The 16,753-nt window shown below is 42.5% G+C and overlaps 1 protein-coding gene across 4 annotated transcripts in view; it reads right to left on the reverse strand.

Annotated features, from left to right (window-relative positions):
* Positions 1–16,753, reverse strand: part of LARGE1 (LARGE xylosyl- and glucuronyltransferase 1) — a 538,054-nt gene that overhangs the window by 66,410 nt on the left and 454,891 nt on the right. For all 4 annotated transcript variants that reach the window (XM_053226710.1, XM_027070898.2, XM_053226711.1 and 1 more), the window contains 2 exons: positions 15,569–15,681; positions 13,748–13,873 (listed from right to left, as the gene is read on the reverse strand). In XM_053226710.1, coding sequence (XP_053082685.1) covers positions 13,748–13,873; positions 15,569–15,681 — 239 coding nt within the window. The remainder of the gene's footprint in view (positions 1–13,747; positions 13,874–15,568; positions 15,682–16,753) is intronic.

A 16,753-nucleotide genomic window follows, 5' to 3' on the forward strand; every position in this document is an offset into this window, starting at 1 on the left:
ACCATATAACCAGTGCTCAGGGCAGTGCTTGGTCTACTGCACACCTGTAGCACGTATTTGTTGAAGAACTGAGTTCTGCGTACTTACTGGTGAGGGGACTGCTAAAAGTTACCCTGCGGAAACACAGGCAGCCCGAGAGAGACAGAGAAAGGGAGAGAATGAGTTCCTATGTCATTTGAGCGCCCATATTTCGCGGTGTCAGTGCAGAGGGCAGAATGTGGAACTGTCACATTTTGAGACGTACTGGAGTTTAAATGTGTGCGCGTAAGCGTTCCACCAACCATTAACAGCTATTGCTAGTACATTTAATATTTAATAGTATCAATATTTAATTAAAATATCCCTCACAAAATGGAAAAAATGGCTTAAAAGGAGTCCTGCACGATAGCCCAAAGTATAAAATAAATATCCATGCGTCTACATGGATATAAATAAATATAAATGGAGGAGAGAAGCAGATCTCCTTACAGAACAGCCCTAATATGTAGATTTGAATCCCTTATTGGGAAGTAGAACTTAATCTCCCCATTTCCAGCGTGGGGTGGGTGTAGGGACTCACTTCCGAAAAATGACGCATGAAAGGGGAAAATAATCACCGTGTGGTACAGAAACCTGGAAACGCTCTCCTAACCAAGTACAGAGAGAGCCCTTCGTGAAGTCGTGTGTGAAACTCAGGCCCTCCCTGAAATGATGTGATGCCCTTGTGGGGGTGGGCACCCTTAGCCTGTACGATACTCTCCCCAAACACTCACAATCTCAGTCTCATCATGAGAAAAAATACATTGGACAAACCAAGTTTGAGGGATATTTTATAAAATACCTGACCAGTCCAGCTCAAAACTATCAAGGTCGGTCATGAAAAACATGGGAAAACTAAGATGGTGTCAGAGGCTAGAGGAGACTAAGGGAACAGAACACTAATGGAAACACTGGCAAAATGTACCTAAAGCCTGCAGTTCAGTGAGGAGCAATCTACCAACGTGGGTTTGTCAGTTTTGACAGTTCACCATTATCCTGTAAGATGTTAACATTAGGGGAAACTGACACTAGATGGCTGGGGTACAGGACTCTCAGAACTGCTTTTACAACCTTTTCTTTCAAAAATCCTTCCAAACAAAAGTGTGTATTAAAAACAAAAGAGAGGGTGCCTGGGTAGCTCAGTTGATTAAGTGTCCGACTTCAGCTCAGGTCACAATCTCATGGTTCGCAGGATGGAGCCCCACATCGGGCTCTGCGCGAACAGTGAGGAGCCTGCTTGAGATTTTCTCTCTCCCTCTCTTTCTGCCCTTCCCTCACACACACACACACACACACTCTCTCTCTCTCTCTCAAATATATATAAAAAAAATATTTAACACAAAACACAGTCCTACAAAGCATCGACTGATCGAGAACATCAGTGAGACAAGTTCAGGTGACCAGCAAGAAAACAGCCAAGCTGATGCTTCTGTTTCCAATATGAGCACCTCCTAGCTACATTCCCAAGTACAGAAATGTCTGTCTCATTAGATCTGACAAGAAGCTACAAAAAAAAAAAAAACACCATTAATTCAAATATGGATTTACAACCACTATCATTAAGGAAGAGCTTCACCCCAAGTGTGTATAATGCCTCGAGATACCATTTGATGTTAGTACAAAGAGGCATGATTAGCAAGACATTTAAAAACAAATTATCCAGAATATGAAGACAAGCCTGCATAATTTTTTGATGATGTTTAAAGTCTTGTGAAAGTCAGTCTAGAACTTTGTAACATTCCACTAACCCCCATGAAAAGAGTTTAGCAGTCCCTTTGGGGATTTATACGTAACAATGAAAGATAATAAAATCCAATATGGGAAACACTTGTTTTTCCTGCCTAGGCAAAAATGGCTGAAAAAATACACAAGATAATACAGTAACAAATGAAGTAAATTCCTTTGTCAGCAAATGCTGTGAGAAGAGTCACGAAAACAAATGCTGAAGGCCTGAAGATACACGTAGGAGAACAAATTACATGGGAGATTTGCTACCGAGTTAAATCAACACATAGAGGATCCCGGTGTGTGTCAGCTTAGGCTATTTGCAAGATTCTGTTTCAATAACGAAATACCCAAAGACCAACCTTCCAGTGAGCACTAAAAGAAAGATGAGTTATAATCTGAACAGCAACTTCCTGCTTTCATGATGACAGTGCTTTTATGGAAAGTGCATGTATGAAAGGTACAGTTGCTTTAATTGGAATAACCAGATTCCAAGTAAGGTTACAAAGTGATACTGAATTCTTTCACGCATTAGTGAAGTAAAGTTTGCAACAAAGCCCTTGAAGCCAGCTGCACACTGAATGTCACTGATTTGGTTACTTTTATAAAGGCAAGACTGAAAATATCATAGAATTTTTACAATACTTGGGAATGATACCAGGAACGACAATGGATATCTTTTGTAAAATACAGAGTTCATAGCAAAGCCCTTTAGAAGGCATACATAAAGGTGATTTATGCATGTTTTCATGAAAAAAAAAACCCGGTTATCTTTCGTATGCTATCTCGTACTTTTGAAAAAAAAAATATACTTTTAATCTGACCCTTCAATGTCAAGGTAATGAATGGAGAAGTAACTACTTTTAGAAAGAACATGTGATATAGATAGGGCTTTTAGAAAGTAAATGTTTGAAATTGTTGCCATTGTTATGGGGATTTTGAGGTTAAAAAAAAATGCTGTGCTACCTATCAAAACTCTCATTTCAACATACTTAGAAATTTCAGTGGTTTGATATCCACAACCACCCAATATTGCTTAATTGGTAATTCCCTCTCTCAAAATCTTTTTCATTCGAGAGCCCGGACTATTTAGGGAAGTGTTTTCTTACAGTAGGCTTTTAAGGAACCAGTCCCACAAGATATTCTATGATCAAAGGGATCTGCTCTGTGTGTTGATGCAGAAATGCTGAGGGTCCACCAATCCCATCAGGATTCCTTACCGCAGGACTTCATAATGTGCTATTTTGTATACACAGTACACAGAACTCCCCCTCTGCAGCCCTCCCCAGCTCCCCCCTGTTTAAAGCAATCCCATTAACAATTCTTAGACTTGTTTGGATACATACCCCAAACAGCACTACATAGGGCAGACCCTCCAGAGGCAACACCTTGCTCCTAGGAATGTTGTTGATGTTTCCAGGAATAATTGCATCTCAACTTCATCAGCTACGTATAACAAAAGCCAATGATGGATAACTTAAATCACTAGCACCCAAAGGAGTTAAGTTCTGAAAATCACCTCATGAGCAAAGAATGGGTGAGTGTTGAAGGAAGACAAAAGACCAAAAACTTAAATTCTCCAAAGTCTCCGACACTGGGTATGCCATTCTCCAGCACACTAGTAGGGCCCAGGACCAAGTGCCACAAACCAGGGCTTAATCTCGGGGGACAGCCCTTTCCCTCCTCAGGTCCCTATTTCTGGTCTGTGAAATGAGGGCATTGGGACAGACGAGGAAGAAGATCCCTTGTTTACATGCCCACTAGCTGACTGAAAACGACTCTAAGAGAGAGTGGGAACATTACTAATTATTAATTATTGGTAAGAAGGAAATGAGGCTTACTATGTGTCTCCCAGCTCGGTACCAACTGCTTTATACATAGCTCCTTGGACTAGAGTCATGCGATGAAACTGAACAGGCCCTGGCCTGGAGTAAAGAGAGGTCTGGCTGGGAGGTGGTAATTGTAGATTTTAGATCTTCTCCCCCACAGCAACTGTTTTTTCTTCCTGATCCATCCTAATCTTCGAAAATCAACCTTACCGTTCATCATTCTTATTACCCTCGCTCTGGCTTCCCCGGCCTCATTTTTCACTGTAGTCTGCTCAGCTACGGCACGCTCAGTATGCTAATGCACGGCGGCCCCTCATCTTCCTCAAAAGATGTGAAAACTGACACCTCTCTAAGTATTATAAAATGTTTTAAAACTTGAGTTATGTGCTACTCCTTTTATGCAAATGGTACAGATTGCCTCTAGGCACATGCATCCTTTCTCCATATGGATGGCACGTTTTCTCTTGGTTTTTCTCTTCTTTAGGATTTTTCTTTTAAGTGTACTCCGCTCCCAATGTATGAATGGATGGCAGTCAAAAATCCAGTCTCTGACTCTGCTGCTTAAAATCCAAATGTTCTTTCAAGGAGGCAATGTTATATTGAGAGTCTCTGTTCTGGGGTCAGCCCTCAAAAAGCCACTGAATGCAAGGAGGGCTCACATAGAATAATCCTACAGAAGCATTATCTCACGTAAAATGCTTTCCTGGGAAACTATATGAAGGTGGGAACTCAGCCCTGTATCAGAGGAAAGAGCTCTAGAGTTAGGGTCAGGCCGACGTGAGTTCAAACCTCGGCTCTGTCATATTTTGCTGTGTGACTCTGGGCAAGCAACTAAGTGACTTCATTCATATGGTCCCTAATTTTCCGATGTATAAAACAGACCAATATTCAGCCCGTGATGCTTCTGTAAAGATTGAGTGACCCCTGCCTGGCACAACACCCCCACCCCATCCACCTGAAAACTCCAGGTCATCCTTTGAGGTCCTGGCCACAGCCTGCTTCCTCTGAGAGGCATTTCCTGTCAATCCCAGAAAGGATCAGTGCATTCCGGGCAGATGTTTTCAGAGCACTGCTGTGGTCCCTGCTAGGCAAGTATCTACCAGCCCCCGGTTCACTATTCCTAACTTGCATGGGGGTTACTGCTCCTTCCCATTCTCCAGGGTCATATTCAGGGGAGGAAAAGTGGTTACACAGAAGGACTGGGGAGAGGAGTGGGGGCTGAGGAATGACGTGAGGGCAGAAGACGAGGAAGGAAGAGACTTGGTATCACGACTGAGCCTGGACGTCCTATAGAATCCCTCAAGACACAGGCTGCATCACATTTTCTCCCAAGAGGGGCCCCCTCCGGTTCTCCCAGGCCCCCTTTACTTCCTTCCACTGCAGCACTTAGCAGGCTGTACTTGGAATCTTCTGTTTGCTTAATGCTTGCTTCTCACTAGACTGTGACCCTCCTGAGAGCCAGGAGCTGTGGCTTACTCAGCCCTGGGGCTCCAGTAACTCTTATAGACGCAAGGACTGGACGCCCTGCTTGCTACCTCCTGACCATCACCCACTGTTTGTGTCCAGGACTTCCCTCTCTAAACGCCTACTGAAGACTCAAAGACTAGAACACAGTGTCATAGCTACCCTCCCAATCTACCTTCTCCCAGCCAATGCACAGCCCTTTTGCTCATCTCCTAAGAGCTTGTGCTCTGGGTGAAAAGACAAAAAGATGCTCCGTTGGGTCCTTCTCTTTTTATTTAAGACTCAGCCAGGGAAGGTTGAGTCATCAAGCTTTAGGACTGAAAGATAAAAATGAAGGTCTTTGAAACACAAAGACTGAAGTAAAAAGCCAAGTGCATTTCTACGGAGTACTCAAGGGGCCTGGTTGATAACAGGGCCAAAAATCATGGCCTCTATTTTACAAGAACATAACTGACATGGGGAGAATGTACGTGGTTTATACAAGTCCTTCAGCTGGTAAGAGGTTGAACAGGCATTAGAGTGTAAGGGATTGCTTGGCTCCAAAAGCCCATATGCTTCTTCCCCTTTGTCAGTGAAACCACTTTTCCCTTAGTTGTGGGAAATCTCTTCTTAGCATAAATTTCTCTACTGACACCCAGGGCAGGATAGATGCCCAAGGCTGGTAAGCTCCTGTCTGGTAGGATGTGGGAGTACGTCTGCTCCTACAGAGTGAGCTTTATGCTTACCAACAGTGAGCTGTGTGTTGCCAAATGTGTTTTGATGCCACTTTTATTTATAATGTAAGTGGAAATGTATGTATTCAAATATTCTCTGAATTAGGAGAATGCAAAAAGAGTTGCTATTTCCATGAAAGGCAAGCCAAAGCTTTGGGACAACTTGATTAAAAAAAAAAAAAAAAAAAAGTCCCTTAAAAAGTGGCTGTCAGATTAGTTGTGGGTGAGAGACCATAAAAATCTAGGACTGTCCTTCACCTGCTTTGTAAGAGTCCTTAAGTTCTTGCTCGCCCTTCAAGGAAAGGAATCGGAGAACCACAGAAAATGGATAATGAGAGATGTCTACGCAGGATAATACAGCACAATCAGCAGACGAAAAAACCTGGCCTTGGTTGAAAAGACAAGCTAATCAAGGTTAACCTATTTTTAGGATTCTTGCCTGAACCGACATTTTCAATCAGCTGACCCAGCACAGGTGCCCTGGGTGACCCACAGGTGGGCTTCTCAGGTTGGCTACCCTTTGGAGTGTGAGCTGAGGGAAAACAGCATTCAGGGTATCTCTGTATACTCCCCAGGGGGGAACATGGTACCCAGCAAACAGGAGGTCCTTCATTCCTGCTGAACATGATGGATGAAAGAAAGGATGGGAGAAGGAGACAGAATGAGAAGAAGAAAGAAAATGACAAAGATGCACCTTTACCTGGAATCTGAGGCCCGGGTTGGCCTGGAGGGACCTACAGACACACTGTGTCATTAAACCAGGCCCTCGGACTCCATGGCAATGTACAGGCCCCGATATCACCCAAAGGGTGAAACTTGGGCTGCCAGCCCTTCTCCTTCATCTCTTAACCCTCTCCCCACTTTTACGGATTGGCTGTATTTTAGGGTTCTGTGTAAGATTTGGGTGGAAAAGGTATTAGTGGGTAAAATGACTTTCAGATTTTTTTTTTAGGGTTTATCTAAAAAGATAGAAATTAATCTGATTTGACTCTGTCTTCCTGATTTTGCTATTTGATACAAAGGCCTCTACTTGTACGTAGAATAGGCTGCCAAAAAGAGTTGGTTCACAAATTATTTTGTTTGATAGTTTCAAAGTGACAATAATTAAGCAACCACTAAGCAATGTCAAAGTGGTGTCACCACCTGCTACATCAACATCTAATGTTAAATCATTCTGGTCTTTCCTGGAATAAAGCCAAGTTGGCTGTGATATATTACCTATCTATCTATCTATCTATCTATCTATCTACCTACCTGTCTGTCTGTCTGTCTGTCTGTCTCTATGTGACCAATGGCTTTGTCTGTTTTGTTTCCCATAGCATCACAGCGCCTGTGACAGTGTCTGGCATATAGTAACCACTTAGTAAATGCACAAATGCATTGGTATGACTGTGAGGGACAGATGTGACACACTTTCACTTGGACGCCTAGCTAGCTTTGTTGGCATTTATGAAATGTCTAAGTTGAAGGTTCACCGAGGAGATCTCCTCTATTTTATGGTGCCTTTCCTTGTCCCTTTTGTGGCTGCCAATTTAGAATCTCTGATAACCCGTTGAATATCCTGGCTTATGAATACCTGTCCGGTTTTTTTTTTAATGAAACTCATACTAATCCTGCTAAAAACAATCAATTAATTATACAAGACACCTGCCACAGTCCTCCCCACCCCTGAATTCTTTTTATTGTGATAAAATGTACATGATATTTACCAATTTAACCATTTTCAAGGGTATAGTTCAATGCCACGAAGTGTATTCACATTGCTATGCAACTCTCACCACCATCCATTTTGAGGATTCTTTCAATATCTCCTATGGAAATCTGTACTCATTAATTCCATGTTTTCCCTTCAACCCAGCCCCTGGTAATCATTCTGTTCTGCTTCTGTTCTCTGTGAATTTGACTACTGCAAGTATCTCATATAAATGAGATCATCAATAGTTTTCCTTTTTTGTCTGGTTTATTTCACTTAGCATTTTTTCAAAGTTCATCCACATTATGGCACGTGTCTGAACTTCCTTCCTTTTTAAGGGCTGCCAAGGTTTTTAGTTGCACTGGTTTTTGTAGAATTTTTATGTTTTATTCTTTTTGTGTGTCTTTATGTTTTTATTTTATTTATGTTTTTATTTTTATCCTATATGAAAATAGGACTTGAGAGTTTAGAAGTCTCCTATCAAGGAGACTTGCCTGGTCAAGTGCCAAAGTGTTTTTCCAATTTTGTTGTATCCATTGACACTTCTGTCAACAGGATTGGACACTTCCTACAGATCAGCTGAGACTTGACAATACCACTCTTCTAATTTGGTGGGGGTGAAATTATATGTGGTCTTAATTTTCACTTCCAGGATTTAATAAAGAAGCTGTACATCTTTTCAAGTGTTTATTGGCCATTTTCTTCACAATCGGTGAAATGACTGTTTATATCTTTTACATATTTTTCTTATTAATTAGTAAAAGTTATTTGTGTGTTTAGTTTACTAGTCCATTGTCAGTTGTGTTGAAATGTCTTTTTCTTTTCTCCTTTTGACGCTACCTTGATGGGAATTATTAATTTCAATGTGGTTGAATTCACGGATCTTTTCATTTGTGACATATGCTTTTGCTGTCTTGTTGAATACATTCTTCCCAACTCTGAGGTCATAGGCCAGTTACCTAAATTTTTTTTAAATTAAAGTTCAATTTGGTTTAGTTTTAAGTCTCTAATCCCTTAGAGTTAATTTTGTGCATGGTGTGATACAGGGACCAATTTTCACTTTTCCACTTGGATAATCAAGGTGCCTCAACACCATTTGTGGACGATTACATGCTTTCTCCAATGGCCAGCAAGCCATCTCTTTATAGATCACATTCCCATTTGTGTGGGCTCTCTGTTCTTTTTTTTTTATTAATTAGCACATCCCTAAGCAAATGCTCAGCAAAACTTTGCTGTAGGTTTTCAATGGATACTATTTATGAGAGTGTTTCTCATAAATGAATATTCAATCTTATCGAATAACTTTCTTGCATCTATTTACATGATTATGTGGTGTTTCTCCTTTAACCTATTAACATGCTGAATGATACTTGTGGATTTTTCAATGTTAAATCATTCTTGTCTTTCCTGGAATAAAGCCAAGTTGGCCATGATGTATTATCTATTTTCTACATGGCTGAATTCGATTTGCTAATATTTTGCTTAAGGTTTTTTCATCTCAATATTCATGAATGCTACAGGCCTACAGTCTTCTTTTCTTGTGCTCTCCTCGTCTGATTTTGGTATCGAGGATACTGTGGTCTTTTAAATGGGTTAAAAGTGTTCCTTTTTTTCTATTCTCTGGAAATTTACTTAAAATGGGAATTTTTGATTACAAAAATTGGTATAACTTAATCTCTATTTACCATCTAGGGATGCTGTGTACTTTGTAAGAGGGTTTAATGGCTAGAAGGTAATCCAGAATTGGTATTTTTTCCTTAGGTCAGTTTTGGTAAATTATACATATGTAGGATTTTGTTCATTTCATGTATATATATGCCACTGTATGGAATGTATACAAGTCTGGAGTTCCTGTGTCTTCTTGGTGAACTTTAATTTTTAAGTTGTGATCATCTCTACACCTTCCGATGCTCTGACACCAACACAGTTATCTTGGCATTCTTTCTGCATCGTCAACTGTTCAAGTTGTTATACGTTAGGTGTGTCTTTTATAAACAGCATATGTTGCACACTGTTTCCTGTTCAGTCTGACAATTGGTCTTTTCATTCTCAAACTTAGGTTGCAATTATTTGCTTACTGATATATTTGCACCTCTTTCTATTATCTGATTTCTTGCTCTCTATTTCCCCCCACTTTTTCTATGCTGTCACTTTTTTTTTTAACGATGGAGATATTTTGGTTGGTTTTGTTTTTTCCGTTTCCATTTACCATCCTACCCATCACAGGCTGTAAGTTATGCATTTTTCTTCCCCATTCTTTTCAGGGCTTCAGCTTGAATGGTTAACACGTACAGCTACTTAGCGGCTAAAATTACTATCTCATTCCCTTTCTCAACAAAACTCTGATTCCAGAATACCTGAATTCTCACCGCTTCCCTCCTGACTTATGTGATGTCATTGTCTGATATTTTAGGTATAACCTTTTTAAGACCACAGTTACATGGTATTATTATTACTACTCCTACAACTACTATGTAGAAATTATTGAATGAAATCCCTACATGTTTCTTATTTGTTCAGCATTCCTTCTTGGATCTGGAATCACACGCCTTATTCCCGAAGTAAATCCTTTAGAAGTTTCTTCACAGAGGTATGTTTGCGGAAAATTCTCTTTGCTTTCGCTCATCTGAATACTCTTTTCTCATGCCTGAAGGACTGTTTTGCTAAGTATACATATTGTTATTGTCACCCCGCACCCTGAAGGTATTACTTCCACTCTTTTGGCTTGCACTGCTGCTGATAAAAACTCTCATTCCCACCCATGAAATGTCTTCGTAGAGAATCTGTTTTTTTCTCTCTTGGTTATTCTAAAAAAGTCACAGTAGGGTGCTGCAATTTTACTACTGTAGGTCTAAGTATAGCTTTCTCTTAATTTAAACTGCTTGCATCTGTGGCTACTTTTAACAGTTCTGGAAAATTCCCATTCACTATAAAGATGCCTCACTTCCAATTTTCTCTATTATCTCCTTCTAACATTCTAATTAGACATATCTGGATATCTTAATTTCTCTCTCAGTTTTTCTTTTTCCCTGTGTGCTCGGTTTTGGATGATTTCTTCAGTTCTCTCTTCTAGTTCGCTAATTCTCTCTTTACCTGGGTCTAATTTACTGCTTAACACATTCCTTCAATTTGAAATCTCAGTAATTATACTTTTCACTTCCAAAAGTACTATTTGATCCAAATATGTCTGTTTGCCTTCAAAAATCTCTTGTTCTTCCATCCTATTAATTCTCTTTTATTACTTACACATAATGACAATTCTTCTGTTTTACATCTGATGAGTCTACTACCTGAAGTTTTGAGATTAGTTCTATAGTCTCTGCCCTTTCTCCTGGTGGCTGATTTCCCTATATGTTTAATGATTACTGAATGAGAACTCATTTGTATTGAAATGTCACCTAAAGAATTCTTTGAAGTCTTTCTTGTTTTTGAGAGCATTCTTCTAGATCATATTTCTGTTTATTTCTGCCAGGCACCTGGCACATTTTCATTTTTTTCTATTTCTGCCCCACACATATAATTTTAGTCCATCAATTAATATGAGCACAGGCTTGAAATGAGAGATTCCCATGGGAAACATTTCTCTTATTTTACCTAAAGCCTAGGATAAAACATGTAACAATCCCTATCATCTTCTTCTATGGATATTTTTAAACGTGTTATCCATTGAGGATATCACTTTTCCTGGATCTTGACTTCAGCAAGGATCTTTTAATTGTCTTTCTTGGGGTTGAGACCCAAATTCCAACGCACAGCCTTCCAATAGAATGGTTGTACATAGGTTTGCCTGACTTTGATTTAGGTCTAATGTCCCAGTGTAACTAATAATAGCATTCCTTTGTTTAAATTATATAGTTACCTACATTTAAGCCAGGGCTCCAGCTACCAACGGTCAGCAGATACCAGCAAATGTCAGATCCAGCTGCTTTTTGCTTATCCTTCTGGATCCATATTTTATCATGTGTCTGGTCTCTCCTTACTTCATTTACTTTATGGACTGATCTACTATGCTTTCAAATCATTAAAAAAAATTATTTATCCAGTATTTTTTGGTGTTCTCTACAGGGCTGGTTTTATTCGCTTTCTCTTTTAAACTTCTAGTTCTTGACAGTCTTAGAAATATTCCTGAGTATTTCATATATTTTCTTTATGTCTAAGAAACACATGACACAGTGAAACTGCATAAAAGTTGGTTGAAAGATTCAACGATGGAGGCACTTCCATTTTAAACACTTTCTAAGATTTTGCAATGAACTTCAAGAGCAGTGAAAAAACAAAAAGAAGTTCTTTCTTCTTGACTATGTAATTTCACTAACTTTAGACTGTTCATTACAACACAATTTATCTTTGTGAAAATTGAAAACAACTAAACTAACAGCAATGGCTCAGCAACAGAAGTGTACAAAATTCTATGTGCCTGAGGACAATAAATGAGATACAACACATACCTACTTGGAAAAGACTGATGTCTTTGGTCTCATGGTCTCATGGTTTGGGAGTCTGAGCCCCATGTCGGGTTCTGAGCTGACAGTTCAGAGCCTGGAGCCTGCTTCAGGTTCTGTGTCTCCCTCTCTCTCTGCCCCTCCCCTGCTAGCATGCTCTCTCTCTCTCTCTCTCTCTCTCTCTCTCAAAAATAAATACATGTCAAAAAAAAAAAGTAAAAATTTGAAACTTTTGTTACTGCAGTGTCACGTGGGCAATGGCTACACATTTTAAGTGACATGAACTGTTGATGGTTATAGGTGTCTGCTTCCTGTTTGATACAGCCAGAGAAGCAAACACACCTGCTGTCAGGCAGGCCTGGGTTCAAATCCTTGTTCTGTCACTTATCAGATGAGGTCGGTTCCTCACTCCTCCCTCTGCAGGTAGGATATTCTGACACACCCTTTAACTGGACTCAGCCCTATGGGTACTCTGGCCAACAGGATATCAGCAGCAAGGGCTCAAGCTTTCCTTGCAAGCACTAAGACTTCCTCTCCCACCTCTGCTTTGCTATGACAAACCAGCCTGGACTGCTCATGGGACATGGCAGACACTGGAGGAGGACCAGGTCATCCCAGCCACCAGCCATCGGATCCGAGGCTGACCACAGACACTTGGTTAGGCCAATGAAAATCAGACAACCATCCCGCCAACCTGCAAACTCCTCAACTAAATAAATGGTTATTGATCTAAGCCACTATTAGACTATGGCAGCAGATAACTCATACATCCTGTTTTCTTCATTGTGTGGGGGCATGCACAAGGGCTCTCCATACAGGCCACCAAACGAGGAGTCTCCCAATTGGATGGGGGGCGGGCACCAAATGTGGGACAACCCAATCAGGTGGAAGCTGGCTGCAGAGTGGTGAAAAGAATTCACCGAAGGCAGAACAGGACACAGAAGTTTACTGAATACACCACAAGGGAGCGGTGGGCAGGACAGGAAAGCAGAGACCATCTGATGCAAGGCAGTGGTGGGGGGGCTGTAGTTAGAGGAGGAGGATGAGGAGGTATGGGGAATATGGAATTTTCCTTGTTTGGTAACGGCGTCCAGATGTTAGTAACTCATTGGTCAGCTAGGACTTGGGGCTATCTTGAGGTGAGTCACCTGATGGGCCTGTTGGTATTTGGTCAGGGGGTTGCGGGGTCACTGCGGGTCCTTGTACCTCACTCAGGTTTCCATTGTTCGGGCTGGTCACCTAAAAGCAGCCTCTGCATTACTCTTTCTATGTCCCGGCCCTACCACTATGTCCAGTACCTAGAGACCAACATTGAAGGCTTTTCTGTCACTGTCACTGCTGCCTGAGGTAGAATGAGACGTTTGTGCTGGCGTTCCCACCCCTACCCCACCCCACCACAGCACCTGGCAGGCATTTTTACATTCACTTCCTCACATGTGTCTCTGCCCTAGCCACGACTGACTTGAGAGTAGGAAGTAAGTTATTCCCATCCATATCTATGGCACCTGGCACAGAGTAGTCCTTCAATAAATGTTTCTGTTGCAATTAAATGACTGGCTTTGGGGAACGGACAGGAACCAAAACAGCCAGCAGCAGGTGGCAAGAAGAAGAACCACGCAAGCTGGTTCTTACGCTTTCTAGAAAGCCCAAACAAGAGAAAAAAAGAAAACAAAGGAGAAAAGCACATTCTCTCTGCTCTTCTGTGTCCTTATCTCTCTCACCACATGCACACAAAGCTCAGAGACATTCATCCCCCGAAGAGCCCTCCCCATCTGGCTTCCATCCACCGGCCACCACCGCAGGACACCTCCCTCCACCTCCGGCCATGGGCCCTGCATCCACTGCAACCTGTCCTTCCTCTACCTTTAGATCAGACACGTCCCTGTAGCACTGCTCAGAGCGGGTGTGGTCCGACAGCTGCACATTCCAGAAGCAGGGGAGCTGATACACGAGGAAGGGGTTCTGTTTGATGACAGCGTTGAAAATATCCTGGGAGATAAAAGCCAGAGATAGAATGGTCAGGAGCGTTTCACTTAGGAGGCCAGCTCACGGGCACAGCACCTCCTGTGCAAAGGCCTCTCTTTAGGCTCCTGCTCTGAGCACAGGCTGGCTTGCGCTGTGAGGCATTCCCCTTGGAACGGACGGGGGAGCGCCCCAAGCGTGCTTGAAGCTCACGGGCTCTGCTGGCCTCAGGAGGCGCCATCCGGCAAGGGGACGTGGGAGCAGACATGGCTGGTCTTTCATACCGGAGCCAGCACAGATGAAATGAAGTCACTTTTCCACCCCTCTTCCCACCTCATCCAGGAGCCCTGTGTCATCCATCCTGGGCCTCCTGGAGAGGAAACTGCATGATGACAACTGCTCTGCTCATTCAGGGGCCGAGACAAATTATAGATCTTGTTTCATCAGTTCTTCCTGGGGCTTTTGGCGGGGACTCGATGATGGATGCGCCTTGGACTCTTGCAGGCCATGGTGCCCGAGGACGCTCTCCCCACCTCCAAATCCAACTCCGACTTTTCTAGGGAGTTTTCCTTCTTTTGGGCTTTTCTCCAAGCTCTCGTCGCACCAGACCACACTTATTAACTAGCTGCTGACAGCTGGTGCCGGGGGGTGAATTATGTGCCTTCGCAGAAGGAGATGACTGGATAAACTACCCTCATTGGACACAGATATGCAACTGCTAGCTTTTGGGGACATGCTGGAGTCATTGTGACCTGACTTAAAATATGATGATGGAGGACAATTTTCCCCTCAGGTTTAAAACAGCTACCTGGGTAATTTTTAACTCATTCATTATACCAGATCTCATGTTTGAAAAAGGAAATTAGTTTCTGGCTGCTTGGGAAACACTGAATAATAACAATGCTAAAAAAAAAAAATAGTAAAGTCACCCTACAGAGTTTCTTGTTTCCTCTGTATTAGAAAACTTGACAAAAATTCAGTGACTCAGACAGTTGAACATCGGGCAAAAACATGGGACTGCACTTGCTTTTTGGATGAACAGTAACGGGTAAAACACAGAGAACCCAGACAAGTCTTCTCCCCGTTTCAACACAGCCATCTACACCACAGGGAACTCAAAATCTAAATGTGTGAGCCTGGCAGAGCCAAGGTCAAAGGCTCGGGCACCTGCATTTGCTAGCAAAAATGAGGAATGGGATTTTTATGCATTCACATCAATGGTGGCGTTCACAGACTTTTTCAGATCGCCTGGATTAGAAGCTGGTTATTCAAGACAGGTAGTTTGTCTCTTCCATTTAAATGCATTTCCCTTGAGGATAGGGTCATAGCACGGGGATCTAAGTGAAAGGCATTGCTTTTAAAGTTAGACCCTATGTGCCGGAAAAGCGAATGTAACCTTGTCTGGGAAATGTGCTGTGGTGTTCTATGCACCCCACACCAAGATGAAGACAGCAAGCTCCTCCGAATGCCTCCTCATCAGTCTCCTTTAATAAGCTAGAAGCTCTCTGAGGCCAAGGACGACGTCCTTCATTTACCTCTGCAATCCTGTCTCTGAACGTCATCCTTGGCTCACGCAGCATGCAGTGAAGGTCTGCTGAAGGAAGTGATGAATGGGTCACACGACAGGTGGAGACATCATTCAGACCCCTCTACTTTCAAGCTTCCTGGAGAAACTGCACAGGGCGTCCAAGAACAACTGCACCTTCTCACCTCGCCACTCACCTGGTCCGCTAAGGATGTGGACAGCATGCCCATCAGCTCCCTCTCTGCGGTCAGCCGCCACATCTGTTCCCATTTCATCTTCCGTAGTTTGTCCAGAAGCAGCAGGATCACCCCTAGGCAACAGCATAGGGTGGAAGAAGGAAAAAATGACAGTCAGACAGACAGCCAGACACACCTGTCCACGTCTTGGAGACGAACATACCTGGGTTCAATCCCAGGCTCTGCCAGTGACTCAGGATGAGACTTCAAACAGTCTCTCTGAACATCTTCGTTGCTGGAAAACATGACAATAGCATCGAAGACTGTGGCCGACACTAAGTGAGATGGGCCGAAGAGCCTCGCGCTTTCTGGAGAGGGGAGGTGGAGACAGTGGCATGACGTCGATGTGCTTAATGCTTCTGAACTGCACACTTAAAGCAGGTTAAAGCGGTACATTTGTACTATGGAGATTCTGCCACGCTAATCTTGAAAAGAGCCTCGTATTGCACCTGATACGTACTACACTCCCAAGAAGCATTTGGTTCTTCCCTGTGTTTTTGCCCCAGAGACAGGACAACCTCCCTAGGTGTAGCTGATGGAAGGCATCTGTACCCTATATGCTGTTTATCTTTACACGCACAAAGCGGCTCCTCTGTGACTTTTTTCTAGGTGAGACTGGCTGATTTGCTTTGCATTTATTGACAAGCCATGGGAGCTTGCCTCAGTGTTCTGATTGCCAAAGTCTTCTCTGGTCCCCACAACGAACACAGATGTAAACTACAGTGAAGGTGGTGCTGATGCTTGGTCTCTAAGATGCACTCCATCTTTCTTTTGTTAGTTTTTACGGGGAGGGACCTGGGTCAATGGGGGGTCGTGCAGAGAGACAAACTGCCATTGCATACCCTGCTGTTGTTATTATTTTTTTAATGTTAAAACAACTCAATTTATTACTCAGGTAAAAATTAACTAGTAAAAGCCTAAAAAGAAAAGCACATTTTGGCTTTGCTGAATGACTCAGAAGCAGCTGTCTACTTCCAGGTCAGTTAGAGCATATAGAGAATACACAGAGCACAGAACACGAGGAACCAGGAGAATTTCCCTGCAGGCCACTGCAGTTAATTTGGTGGATGGAACTGTAGCACCCATGGGCTCCCAAATCAATCCTCCTCAGGATGCTGAGCTCAGCAGAAAGCTCAGCGGAGAAAA

Source organism: Acinonyx jubatus, chromosome B4, assembly GCF_027475565.1.
Source record: "Acinonyx jubatus isolate Ajub_Pintada_27869175 chromosome B4, VMU_Ajub_asm_v1.0, whole genome shotgun sequence".
In the NCBI taxonomy this organism is placed as follows: domain Eukaryota; kingdom Metazoa; phylum Chordata; class Mammalia; order Carnivora; family Felidae; genus Acinonyx; species Acinonyx jubatus.